The 14845-nt window shown below is 34.9% G+C and overlaps 1 protein-coding gene across 1 annotated transcript in view; it reads left to right on the forward strand.

Moving 5' to 3' along the window:
* Window positions 1-14845, forward strand: part of AVEN (apoptosis and caspase activation inhibitor) — an 88368-nt gene that overhangs the window by 65056 nt on the left and 8467 nt on the right. The window contains exon 3 of the mRNA XM_059474634.1: window positions 13262-13332. Within this exon, the coding sequence (XP_059330617.1) occupies window positions 13262-13332 (71 nt within the window). The remainder of the gene's footprint in view (window positions 1-13261; window positions 13333-14845) is intronic.

The following is a 14845-nucleotide window of genomic DNA, read 5'->3' on the forward strand; positions in this document are numbered from 1 at the left end:
ACCAAATCAGGTGATACATGCTTTTCTACCTTGAGCTATTACAGTCAAGTAAACTAAAGTTACTTATAACTTAAAGTTGGCCTAGCAATTTTGTCTGAGTTATTTGAAACATGTACAATCTATATGACTGATTCTCAGGATATACCTGATAACAGAAGCTCGAGGAAGCAATTTGATATACTATAACCAATAAAATCTTACTCAATTTGAGTGAGAAACATTTTATTACACCTACTAAATTCAACTTCTCTAATTGTAGAAAAATCATGCAAGAAGACACACTCAGATTAAAAGATTTAAATAATAATGTAATCAGGATCACATTTCTCTTTGTACTTAACATTATCAAGTACATTGGATTATGCTTTCTCTAGGAAGTCAGGAACTAGCATGTGTGTACCTAGCATGTATGTATAGTTCTCTCCAGCAGACATGCACATTTTCATGTTCATTTACAGCAGTACTGTACAGACATAACATTTCTCATTATACCAAAGTGATGAGAGTCAAGTCATGAAACTGGCTCTTTCCTAAAGACATTCATCTGCTAAGCATGTTCCTTCTACATCTCTTCATCAAAGATACTTCCCTTACATCATTGAAGCAAAAAAGCCTTTCTTAAATGTACAATTACTGAACTTGGTATTACTGAATTCAATTGCTGGTTGTAATTGACCTATTGCACTGTACTTTAGTTTTCTTCCATATATTCTGTGATAATTAAAACCAGATTTACCGTTTTTATTCAGAACAAAAAATTCAGGGCAAGTTCCTTGATTATTTGTTTTGGGGTGTTGTAAGAAGCACCACCTCCAATACCTCCTGGGAATTCCTTCTGCTCAGCCCAGAGGCCCTGGGGTCTCTCCAGCTCAGGCTGATGGATGTGGCTGTTGCTTTCCCATTTGCAGGTTCAGCCAATAGTGAGGATGCGTCTGACTTTATGCCAGTCTAGTGATTTTTATCTTATTTTTATTATCCTACTTAGAAAGTCTCTTAGTAAAACACAGACATGATAAACACAGAGATTGCTCATGAATTCAGTAGGTGGCATTTTCCAAAGTTTCCTAGTGTGCATTTTGACAATCATAGAAAGAGAGCTTGTTTCTAAGATGATCAATTGCCAAACAGTTTTTTTATTCTTCTGAACTTAATAAATTCAAGTGAGGATAATAATATTTTTCAAAAGTCTATTTTAAATGAGAGTAATTTTCAGCCTGTATTGTCTTTATTTTTATAGAACCAGAGAGATGCATGGCTTTTTAGTAGTTAAAGTTAGGGGTCTTTTTTGGTATGTATGCTTTTCTTTACCTTTTTTTTTTAGGTGCAGTACTGGTAAATTACTAATCCTGGCTATTGTGCTACTATACAGTGTAATGAAAAAGAAATTCTAAAAGCACAACAATCTGTTGATCACTAAGTACAACAGTATGACAGCCCATTGTACTGTACTTCCTCCTGACATTAGTCCAAATATTTCCCCAGCATGACCTTTGAGGGCATAGGAAGAGTTAAGTTTTAGTTTCAAATATATCTAGAAATATGTGTCCTTTCCAAATTCTGTTTTTTTTTCTTATCCCTCCAATAGTTGCTAATTCTTAGTTCTGAGTCATCCATCAAAACCAGCCTTGCAGTATGTCTAGTTTCTTCACTGACTCATCATGGATTTGATGTAAGGTAAGGAAGCTGTAGCCAGCAGGTTAGAACAACTCACCCCTCAGAACCAAAAATGAATAAAATGCAAGTGAGCTTTGACAATTCAAGTATATTTTTAATTGGATTTTCAGAAAACCCTTGAAATCCCCATATGTACTATAAAATTTAATTACTGCAATTTAGTTAAACTGACCTGAATGGACTTTAGTTTTTTACTTGCAGATCTTTGGTTGATTTTTTTCCCCCTATGTGATGTGGAATCCAGTGGTGACTCTACACAGTCTCATGTTGCTTTCATCACCGTTTTCAGGGTCCAAGAGAGGTAGTACATAGGACCAATGACTAAAAATCCTGAATACAAAGTTCTCTGAGTAAAGAAATTAGGAATGGATAAAATTGTGTGTAGTTGAATTGAAACTCAGCCTTGAAATTTCTTTTTTTGTTTTCTTAAGTTTAAGTTTCACTTTTTATATGTATCATTTGATTGACATATTATTCTAGTTTTCATATTGTCACTTATTTGTTAATGAATTGAACTTCTGCTCTATTCTGAATATTTTTTAGTCAGTGTGACAAAATACTCTCCCCTGAGAGGGCTCAGGTACCTTACTGCAGTTTCCTGTTGTATTCTCAAACTTAAGAACCTGTAGAAGTTTGTGTAGGAAATATTCATTTCACTGTCACTTCTGTGTCTTTGAAAACACATACAAAAATGTGTTGTGGAAGGAAAATAGACATCAGGGAACTGCTTCTCCTATAAATCTCCTCATGGTATTACTGGACAATTATTTTGTGCCTCTGAGTAATTTGAATCCTGTCCCTTGAACATTGAGAGATATTCAATGGGAATGCAATAGTCCAGAAGATTTTGTGGTTTGAAGTTTATTTATTATGGTGATCAATTTATTTATTCACTTCTGAAATAATTCAAAGCCTAGCTTTGCTGTTTAAACTCAATTTTGAAAAATTTAGAACCATTAGTAGAACACCTGCATTTTGTATTTGCACTAAGCAAAGGCAAGATTGATGATGTGAAAAAGGCAAAGAAAAATTAGTTCCTCCCTTTGAGAGCTGTGGATTGTTGTAAAGCAGAGCTGTTTTAAAGTTGAGCTCTACTGGTTTATTTTTTAGACTCTGAGTGGTTAATTAACTAGGCTGTCGTTCATTCAAACCTTTTATCTTTCTTTTTTTCTGCAGTAGCCAAAACCTTTAAGTGGTTTTGAAATGGTAACTGAAGTATCAGGCTTCAGCTGGAACATGTGTTTTTGGTGGTGGCAGGACTGACAACAAATACTGGTGTTAGATCTTAGCATTTGTATGATCTTAGATCCTAAGGTGCTTTAGAAAGAACTGTTTAAGCCTGTAAACAGGCTATATTTGACAAATACAAGAACTGACACTGTAGAGCCAGATAGATTTCTTGGTCACAATGGAGAGAGGTTTTTTTCCCTTCCATCCTGTCCCAGTACATTCTTTCACATAAGAAAATTGTTCCCATTTTGGGGCTGACCTTCAGAAGTGCTAAGCCTGTGGAAAAAACTTCCTCTGGACTATCTAAAGAGAGTTGAAGGCTGTACATCTTAGGCTGTGAGTAGAGGCCTAAGTGACCTTGTTGTCATCCTAAAAAATTTATTGAATCTGATTCTTTTCTAGGCTCCAAAGCTTAAAAGCAAAATGAACAAAGGTGTTTTACAAATGTTCATTTTAAAGGTGCTGACCAAAAGCATAAGTGGTATTAAAATCCTGAATGTATGCTTAGAGAAAAGGTCTTTTTGTTTTTCATCTGTGGGAAAACACATGGGCAGGAGCAGTATCTTGGTGGATGCTTTTTCTTATTCTGTGAACACTATTATTTTTCCTTTTTGCTTGTGTATCATGAAGATTTGTAGCTGCTAAATATCTTTGACCTATTCTAAGAACTTTTCACTGTCTGCTAATTCTTCCTCTCAGATTGCTAACTGAGCAAAATTAACATGCCCAATAAGGCAAAGCTGACTGAAGACTTTAAAAAAAGGGAGGGGGAAAAGGAAAAATAAAAAATAAAGAAAACAAAAGAAAAAAGGGAAGCATTCTGAAACTCCTGTAAACAAAAAAAATGTTGTAACCTTTTATTTTGAAGTACATATTCAGAATTAAATCAAACACTGAGAATAATATGTGATAAATGTCACGTATATTTCTGTGCACAGTGAAATAGCAATGCAATTTGAAAAGGCAGAGCAGAGAATAAAGAGTATTTTCTGCATGATTCACAGATCAGTTCCTGCTAAAATAACAAACTCATTGATTAGCACCTGCTTATTATGTTTCAAGTAGACTAGAGGGGCTTAAAATACCACAGTCATGATCAGAAATTTGGAAGAATAGATTTAAACAAGATTAAAAGAGAAAAGAAACCCCATAAACAGGGCTAGAGCAGAACAGAGTAATGAATGAATGAGGCGGGGGAGGCCTTAGCATGACATTAAAATAAATCATGATGTAATGTCCTTGGGGGCCAAAGTTGTGCAAGCCATTTTTTTTAACTCTATAGAACTGGGTAATAGAAAAAACACTAAAAATACAAACAACAGAAAGGAAATATGTCTAGTGAATAGCTGGGATACAGATGATTTTTCAGTTTAGCCAACATTACCAGATATGTAATGTTCAATATCTTAGAACTTGAATTTTGATATCGATATGATATTATTTAATAGAATGTCAATAGTGTGATGGAAACTAAAATCTTCAAATCAATATTTCAAAATCAAAATTAAAATGCACATTTAATTTTTCTGCTCTTTGAATACAGGATATCATTAAATAAAAATCAATACTTTTGCATTTTTCAGACCAGAAAAACACTGTGTGTCAGTGGTAAATACATAGCCCAGATGGTATTTGTCATCCAGAAAACTGTAATTCTCCATTCTGCACCAGAAATTCTTGTTTCTTAATTTGTGGGAGAGCTGAAGGTCTTGTCACTTCCATACAAGGAGAACTTGCATAAGAAGACTACAGGATTTGTTGCTAAGGGGCATTGTAAGTTATAGAATGTAGAATGTTCAAGACAAAAGCACAAGAGGTTAGCATGAGGAGTGCTGGTGGTTTCTGTTGAGCTAACCCATCTTTATTTACTTATGATAAATTTGTTGGAAAATCCCTCAAGGTACCTAATACAAAAGATTAGCAGAAGCTTGCATGTGGCTACAATTTCCTTTTAACATGGCACAAAGAATTGTAAATAGTAAGTAATTTTTTTTTTTTTAATTTTCACTTTGCAGAAGAACTCTTAATTTCTTTTAATACAGGTTTTGAAACTTTGCATTGACCCTTGCTCTGTAGCAATGGGAAAACTCCACTGTAGGTAATTATAAAAAGCACACTTTTGTAAATTTTGGACAAAGAATATATTGACTTTCTAAGTCTTTGATAAGACAAAGCCAATATGCTGTTTCCTTGTATTTTTCACCACAAGTGAAGATTTACCAATCTGCTGTTAATTTTAATTTGATGTTCAGAATTCTGTGATAAGTCAATCCACTACTGTCTTTGGAGGGATATGAGTAACTTGCACACACAATGAAATGCTTTCCAGACTCTTGCATGCTTATAGAACAGGAGCTTTACAATATTTGCTATTTGCTAATTGTTATCCTTGTCATTTTATTAACATTTCAGAAGAAAATTCTCCTGTTTTCTAAAGCTACTTTTCTTATTTCATTAAAAAAAATCTGGCAAGTTCATGTTAGTACTATGACTTCTCATATCTTGCAGAACCCCCCATAAATGCAAGAAAGCCACCAAGCCTCATACTCACTGTATCAAACTGCTTGAGTATTTTTAGGCCTGCACATTTGTGTATAATTTATGAATACTTTTGAAAGATAGTCCCATAGACAGAGCATAATGTACCACCTACATGAATAGTGAATTATGCTTTAGGGAATGATAGTACTAATTTGGATGCGATGATATTAAAAATAGTCAGAACAGCATCATAAAGAATATTTATTAATCATACTATTATATTCTTTGTTGTAAATGTTCTGTCAAAAAGAAGGAATCAACTGTAGCACTTAGAAGAATCCAGATTTTTTTTCTGTTTTGAAATTCTAATAATGTGAGGGGTGTCAAATTACATGTGTACTTCCCATTCAACATTAAGAATGGTTTTAAATGCTTAAACTGGAAGTTTGAATGTTCAACTGTCAAATGTATTGTAAACCGCTATGATTTGTCTGCTGTAAAATTTAAAGGAAGAGGGATAGTGAAGGAGAAGTTTTCCAGTGTTCATGTGGCATGTAAGGACTGCAGATATGAGATTTTTTTTCTCTAATTGTGTCAATTAGTGGTTATTATTGCAATTAAAAATTAGCAAGCTGGTTAAAATGTAGTATTTATTAATTTTGTTCATTGTTTTCTCTAAGATTACTGTCGTGGGAGTTTGGGCATTTTTTTCCTAAAAATTGATTTTTTTTGTGGGTGGAGGTACAATGTGGAATAAAGGTGACTTATTTTATATGTTCCTGCCTTTTCTGGACAAGTAAGCTGTGTAATGAATTTCAAAGTTTTCAGAAAAAATGTTCTGACAGCCTGCTTACAGAAAACAGTAGTAATGCTAGTGTAAATTTATGCAATGCAGCTAATCTTAGCTACCTAAGAGCAGTGTATATCTAAGTGCATGACAGGTTTGAAGTTCTCTTAGATGGAAAATTGTAAGAATAAATCTGGTCCAATGATGTTCTCACCTCCTGGATGCAATACAGCAATGTGTTTGTGGGCACTGCTCACACAGGAGATATAGTGAACAATAATCCTAATGAAGAATAACTGGGGGGAACTTTTCTTAAATAGGACAAGGTAAAGAACCTAGGCCAATGAGTGCCAGTCTGCCTCTTAGCAAAAGCTCTTGACATGCAGTTTCTGTTTTTCTTTCTTGTATCTAGCATGAAATGAGGTATCTAAACAACAGTAGTAGTTTTATTGTGGTTTTGAAACACATGTTTTACTTAAACTTTGGATTTGGAAACACTGCAAAAATTGGTCTTTGTGTGTAATTTAGAAAAAAATGAAAACCTTCCTACAGAAGGACAGAAGTTTTGCTGCCCATTGTGGGATGTATGTTTTAGCTACTCAAAATGTAAAATCTTAGAAGGATAGGATGATGAATTATTTGCAAGCTGTACAGTCTAAAGTATCAATGAAGGGTGCTGTTTCAGCTTTAACCTCTCTTCAGTATAAAACTAAACTGTTCATCCAAAGTCTCATTTTGCTTTTAAAGTGGTTGTGTAAGCTTAGAGGTGCTGTCTGCTCCAAGGTCTCAAGGCAGTAGATTTGCTTACTAGAATGCATAGGAGTGCATCCTTCTTTGCTCTTCTCATCCTTCAGTGCCCATTCTCTGTGGCTGCCACACAGTGGTTCCTGTAAATAGGCAGGGTAAACCAGGGATCTTTTGGGATGACTGTCTTTCATTCTGATTGAATGTTATTCCTCTTGGATTCTTTTCTTTTCATGATGTCTCTTCTCACAAGCCAGAATTAAAGAGAACCTTGTGCCAGCAAATGCAAATGGATTCCTCTTTTGGGTTCGGCAGTTTGACGTTATGCAAATCTTTCTTTGTGGGTGGGAACCTTGCCATTTCTTCTTTTCTTCCAGTGTTGAATTTCAGCTTTGCATCCTGATATGGACCTGTGCTGGACTGACAGTAGTTGCTTATATGATGTTGAGGAAGGCGGTGTCTTCACAAAGGGCCAGATCATTAGTTCCTTAAGCTGTCAGTCTGTGTGGAACACAGACTCTTCTGTTAAGCTACTTTTTCCTCTGTAGGATCTAGTCTTATCAAAATACATGACTTTTCTCCCTTTTACCCAAAGGAGTTTCTGTCCCTACCCCTAGGAAGAATCCCAGATTTCATTGATCTTGTGTATTTGTGCAGTAATTAAGCTTCATTTTTATTATTAAGTTATGCAGCAATCTTTTTCTTTTTTTTTTCCAGCCTACTTGAATGATACTGCTCAAAAAACAGTATTCTCAGTGGATTTATATACTTTGTCTAATATTGCAAGTTGGCTGCAGTGACATTTAAAAATCACTAAGTATGTTATAAATTAATGGCCTCAAAAAAATGACACTAGAAAATGTCATAAAGCATCAGGAAAAATGTAAATATTTAAGGTGACTAGCTTAAACTTAATGAAAAGTTTAAGCTTACCTATGGGGAAATCAGTTAACTTTAACCTTAAATATAATTTTATTATTTATTCAGTTAAAAAAAGTGAATACTGTAGGAGATGGGATTGGTGCTTACGAATAAGGCTACTTACCAGGCTACTGTAGTTGAGAGAAATCTTGAATATACTTTTTTGTTCAATGCATTTTAGTTAATTTTTTGCATTTTTGCAGCATTCCAAAAGCTATAATAATAACGACATAATTAATAGAAAATTATGTATGAAAAATAGTGATAAATATAAGGAAATGTGGAAAAAATACAAAAGGGAAATTTGCACTGGCTTGAAAGAACATAGCTACAGACTAAAAATAAATTTGTGAATTGCCTACTTTTCCTCCTTATTTTTCTTGCAGAAAGATAGCCAATTAAGAGACTAGTAAAGCTCTAAAGGTAAAAAAACCCTAGCTATTTGCTTTGGTTTGGGGTTGGTTCTACTGAAGGAGACCCAAGGTCCATCTGGAGACACCTGAGCTAAGGCACCTGAATGTACTATATTATAAGCTACCTTCCCACATACTTTCTTGACCTGCAATAGTTTGTGTCAGAGGGGCACATCTGAGCCAGATGTGCAAGCTTTGTGTTTAGAAATAGTTATCCTAAATCCCTCCTTGTATATTGTGCTGTCTGCACTATCTGGTGGCATGGAATCCCACAACCCAGCTTCAGGTTATAAAGATTTGCCACATTTTATCTGTTTTGCATCGGTTACCTGCTGGGTTTGTTTGCTGCCTCTAGGTGAGAGGAGACAATGAGCAGTTAGTCCCCATCTGCCCTTTTTATGCCTTTCCTGGTTTTAGATCTCTTTCATGTTCCCTTGGTTCCCCTTCTTTGGCTCAAGGTACTGAATTGCTTCTGATCCAGAATCTGTTCTATGCCTGTTCTAATGTTACATTTTTAGAGACTGGGCTTGGGAAACCAAGACTCTCCACAGTATTTGAGGTAATACATGGTAGTGGTCTAATGATGTTCTGTCTGCTGTTCACTCCTGCCTTTTTTAGAGTTACACAGAGTTTGCTGCTTTGCACACAGAGAATCGCACAGGTTGTTTCTTTTCATGTGAAACTTGCAATTTACTCTTTTCTTTCTACTTTAAGATAATTATTTATTCATACAAAGCCTTCTCTTCTTTTTGCTGCTCTGAAGTCTTGGGTGGGAAAGGGAGTGGGATGTCAGTGAGAGCTTTTGGAAGTGCATGTAAATTATATGAACTAGATCCTGCTTATGTGCATAATATTTTGCTTCCTTCAAGAAGTCGTCTTAGATCACACAGATCCTGACTCTTGTGAGCCTCTTCTTTAGTTTTTATTAATATTTGTTTCCTGGGAGATTTTTTTGTGTGTGGTTTTGGAATTTTTTCTTTTTGAACCATTGTGTATTTTGGTATTTGTTGGCTTCACCCTGCTTTTCATTTGAAAAAATTTGTATCTGTCTTTGATTTCAGTAGGCTGCAGTTCATTTATGCGTTAAATTAGTTCTGTTCTTCCTGAACAGACACTCTGTTCCAGAACCAGCATTGATTTCAACAGATCCTTCTCACTCCTTTCTCTGTGACACATTTTAAATTTTGAAGACATCATTTAGCTGTGGTCAGATAATCCTGCTGTTTGGTCAGATGTTTTTATTTTAAAATGTGACTAGTAGTGTTGCATAGTTATGCCAGGGAAATAATGTAGAATATTATTCTTTTTGAATCTGGTTAAAATGTCTTGCAGTGCAGACTCCTTGCTATCAGTATTCTATGGAGATAAGCTGGAAGAGTTGGGGGATTTCAGCCTGAGGAAAGAGAAGACTCTGGGGAAACCTTATAGCACCTTTCAGTAGCCAAAGAGGGCTAAAAGAGAGATTATGATTAAAAAGTGGATTTAGAGTATAATATTTGCACTTGCAGCACTTCTTTACAGCCATGGCAATCTTAGAAGGATCATGTTAATTCCTTGCTATTCTCATCCTCCAATTTAATCTCTAAGACTACAGAGTATTTTTCTTCTGTCTTCAGTAATGTTTTATGTGATTGAGAGAGGTTTTAAATTAACAAAATCATTCCACTAATAGAATTTTTCCTCCTGAAAATGGGTCTTCTTCCATTCTTTTCTATTTTTAGTCTTTAAATTTCAAAATGAGAAAATATTTATTTTAGATTACAGGTAGGATGTGTTTTGATTCTGCTATTCAGTGAATACTTGTAGGAAAAGATGATTGGGATAATGAAAAGCTGAAAGATACCTTTTATTTAAATAAATTGATGTAGCTTTATGATATACTTGAGTGGTAGGAAAGCATAGTTGGTTTAGTTCTGCCATTTTCATAATAATTTCACATTTTAAACAATAAACAGTGTTGTTTAATATGTGCTTATCATGACTGTTACCAAAGACCATGTGTAAGCTTTACTTGAATGCATTATTTTCATCTACTCTGTATTTGAAGGCCAAATGATATTTGTAGGTAACATAAAAATTATTCTCAAGAATAAGAGTTTTTTATGTTGAAAGTAACTCAAGAGTTATTGCAAGTGGTTTGATTACTATTCCTGTAATAAAAGGTTATTTTCAGGGTAAAGGAACTTGTGAAAAGATAATTGGTTAGACTAACATTCTCATTGACATAATTTGCATTAAATATGCTACTGTGAATTGTAGTTATGCTTTTCCATTTGAAAGGCATGCTTTGTTAGCCTACTTAAAGAGTCTAATTAAACTGCAGTTTCAGTCATACTCTTTAATTCAGCAATACAATATCAAGCTGAGAATCTGTGATAACCAACTCTGTGAGTGTGGACAGTCATAAACCAGTTCTTGACTCCAGTGGATTTTCCACATGAAGTAGTTCGATTTAGCTAGTTTACATCTGATCATTCTCTGATACTAAAAGCATTTAGCTAATCCTTTAGTTTAATTTTATTATTTTATAAGAGTAGAGAAACCTATGTCCTCCTTGATGCAGTGTGAGCAATAACTAGAGCAGTCTTGGGAATATTGGAAGAAAGTATATTGGAAGGAAGACTTTGAGGACCATTTTGGTTTTGGTAGGACTTCTTTGCAAATTTAACTAAATAGAGCCTTTAAAATATTATCTGTTAAAACATTAATTTGCACATTTTCATACCCATTTTAAAATCAGGAGACTAATATTTTTATTTCTTTAGTTTTCAGAATTAATTATTATGTATTAACAGTACTCTTTTTGAAACAGAGGCATTTCCTCTTGAGCAATGAAGGGGGAGTAGTGAGTCAGTAGTGAGACAGCTGTGAGTGCTCAAGTTAAGTGTTTGCATGTGCAGATAGATGCATAAAGATATAGAGTCTTATTTTTCCACATTGCTGAGCATCCCTAGAAAAAGCTTGAAACTTGATGTTTTTACTGTATGAACTGAACATTAACTGTAAAGTTAACCACATTATTAGATATCTAATTGTTAATTTCAGTGCTTATTTTTAATTACTGGCACTTGTACTGTTTGCTAGGGGCTGTTTTCAAAACAGTTCTCTCTGACGATGCTGAATGTAAACTAAACATAGCTGACCAGGCAAGGTTCTATATCCCCACAATGCTGCTGAGCCATGTTAGATAAAGCAATTGAAAACAAAGAAATACATATTCAAGCTGGACATGGTAATGGCCTTAAATATTTATACAAATGTTCAGCTGAGAAGGTAACTTTCTTGCTGTAATGGTACTGAAAACGATAATGGTGGACATGCCAGGTACTCAGTGTTGCTAGCATATGACTATATTTGCATACCCAATCACAATACTTGAAGTGCAATGAACTAGAAGTGCATGTTAGATATTAAAAAAATTTTTAATTCCACCTGAAGGATGATTAGATCTGTTGTTTCTCATTATTTGGCAAAGAAATAGCCAGTTCCTGTGCCATTTTGCTGCTTATTCCTTTTTTTTTTTTGCATAACAGAAGTCAGCTGATGCTTGCACTATTGAGTGAAACTGCTGGAAGGTTGCACTCTCCTACATTTTGGGAGAAGCAGACAATGTAAAAGAAACCATTTTGGGGAAGGCAGATTGTATGTTCAGATTTTGTATGCAGGATTAAGGGCATGATTCAGGAATCATCAAAAGTATGAATGGCAATTAGGACGTAGGAGCCGAATTAAAACTAGATGATCAATTGTTGGTAAAGCCATTGAAAACTTCCTCTAGGGCATTCATTCTTTTTTAGAGAGAGCTCTAGCTTCTCAGCCAGCTGCTGAAATAAATGACAGTGATTTACAGATGATCACAGAATGGGTCATGGGTTGGAAGGGACCACAGTGGGTCATCTGGCCCAACCTCCCTGCTCAAGCAGAGTGGTCCCAGAGCACATGGCACAGCATTGTGTCCAAGTGGTTCTTGAATATCACTACTCTCTGGACAATCTCCCTGGACAGCCTGTTCCAGTGCTCACAGGAGAGAAGCTGTTCCTCATGCGTTGCTGTAACTTCCTGTGCATCAGTTTCTGCCCATTGCCTCTTGTCCTATTGCTTGCACCACCAAGGAGAGTGTCTTGACACCCTCCCTTCAGATGCCTACAGAGTGATGAGATCCCCTTTCAGTCATCTCTTGCAACCCTAATCTTTCATGTTTCCTCTGTCACAGACCTTACTTATTTTTTTGAGTTACTGGAGTTCTTGTATGTTTATTTCAGGAAATAAATTTGTGGGTCTGTCTTCTGCAACGCAGCATAGGACTGTTATTGCATAAATACTGTATTTCAGGCAAAAGGATAGTAAGAAAAAGTTTCTACTGGCTTGAAGGAATGTGATTGGTCAGAAGATTCTGTAATTATGTATTTAACTTAATTAGTCCTATTGAAGGATTTTTTTTAATTCAGTCCTTTTTGCATATGAATTGGAATTTGGGGTTCAGTGTGTTTTTCTGATGATGTGCTGGAGGAGGGAGTAGTAGGAACAGAGAGACTATAGCTACCAGACAACAGGAAATCTTTATTTGGCTTGTACAAAGTGATTTAAAAGAATATTTATAATCCATTTTTAGAAATATTCCCATGTTGGTAAGGGAAAATCTATGTACAAACTTTCAAAGCTGTTCATAAGACATTCACGCCATGAATACTGTGTGTATTCCTAGTATGTTGTCCAGATTGGACATTTGAATGAAAATCTTGCATGTTGGCATGGCACCTACATCTCATCATTCAGTTTTGTATTGGTTGCCCTTTTTAGTGCTGTTTTGCAATAAGTGATTAAAAGACCTATAGAAGTTTGGCACAAATAAGTTTAATATTGTGAATACAAGCAGCATTAATATTAACTGAAAATTTTTGAAGAGGTGAGATTTATTTCTTGAATTTACTTCTTTGGGGTTGGGAACTTCAGAAAAACATCTTTATTCTTTCTTAAATATATATAAATATTTTTTGTTTCTTTTCCTTAGGAGATTCCTTTACACAGTTTCGATTTGCTGATGAGAAAGAATGGGATAAAGAAAGTATATGCCAAAAGCAGGTAACAGAATAATCATTTAAATGATTTTATATAGATAATCACCTGGGACTGAATATCTAGGCAGTTGTACTTTCAGCAACAAACTCTTAATACAATAATAGCACTCTTTATTTTGTATATTTTTATCGACTTCTCTCTAATGCTGGAGGCTCTTGTCCTTGGGCATTGTCCTTTTCTTCTAGTGAAGACTAATCAAAGCCTCAGGCTTGGTTTTAAGTTATGTTGGGAGGAGAGAATAAGAAAGGCCTCCAGTGAAGAGAAATATGACTGTCTCTTTGCTTTACTGACACAGGAATTCAGCCTTCCTTTTTCAGCTGTATTCAAGAGAAAAGAGTTTAATAGAATGACTATAACAAAACCTGTAGGAATATATTCATATGTTGGACTGCGAAGCGTTCTAGTTCCTTCAAATAACAGCTCCATATCCTCTGGTTGAAACATCATGCCCTATATAATTAAGACACCAACTAGATTTATTGTATATGAATCCTTTGTGCTTGAATAAAAAGGAGGGTAGCAGTAGAAGTCTCCTGTTTTCTCTATCAGGATGCCTTAAAGTGTCTCAATCTCTGCAGCTATCTTCCTCATCCAAGTCACCTAAATTTTTGCAAAATATATTATGAAAAGTCTTCCAGGCTTTTCTTAAAATTGCTGTGAAACTCTGCTTGAGAGTCTTTTGTAACATCCACATGTATTCAAATTTTAAAGATTTGCTATTTATTTTCTAAAATACTACAATAATTATTCCCTGGGAAGTGGTATTTAAAGATACTTTAGAGTTGCAAAGTCAAATTAAAGTGAGGAACTGAACCCAAACACAGCATTTGTCTAAACCACCACCTGTTTCTTTAGTGGAACACAGGCTTTCAGTTACTATTTTTTCTTATCGGTTCTTCCATTCCTAGTGTGCAGGATGGTGTCAATATCCCAAATATTAATTTCTTCATAGGATTTCCTCAGAGGATTTTCATTATAGCATTTAGGTGATTAGAACACAATAATTAATTCCTAATGGCTAAAGCCATTGTGAGCAGACTGAAGCTACATATTGTCACCATTACCCTTCCTTTGATTTCTTATTTTAATCCAGAATCCTGTCCCAGATGGTTTCACAGCATTATCTAATTTTCCACATTGTCTCTGATCTTCCGCCTGGTATCTCATGTTTTTTTATGACCCATCTTTCTTTTCCCTGTAAGGGAGATCCAAGTCCAATTTTTATCCTAGATACCATTTGCCAAATTCCTGGCCTTTGCCTCTTAACTCACCTATTTCTAGGTTTTTTGCCTGTCTACACATTATGTACAGGATTAAGAATTTTATACTGAAGTATATTGGTTATGAGGAAACAGAGTAAAGCAGAAAAGACATAGAACTAGTTGCAGAATTATTAGATATTCCTCATTCTCCATCTTTTGTAGGAAGCAATAGCAAAGCATCAGTTTCAAATGTGGAATGGAAATGTTACAGTGACATCAACAATAACAGAATTTCAATTTATTAAGAATACTGT

This window comes from Ammospiza nelsoni, chromosome 6 (genome assembly GCF_027579445.1).
Source record: "Ammospiza nelsoni isolate bAmmNel1 chromosome 6, bAmmNel1.pri, whole genome shotgun sequence".
NCBI lineage: Eukaryota > Metazoa > Chordata > Aves > Passeriformes > Passerellidae > Ammospiza > Ammospiza nelsoni.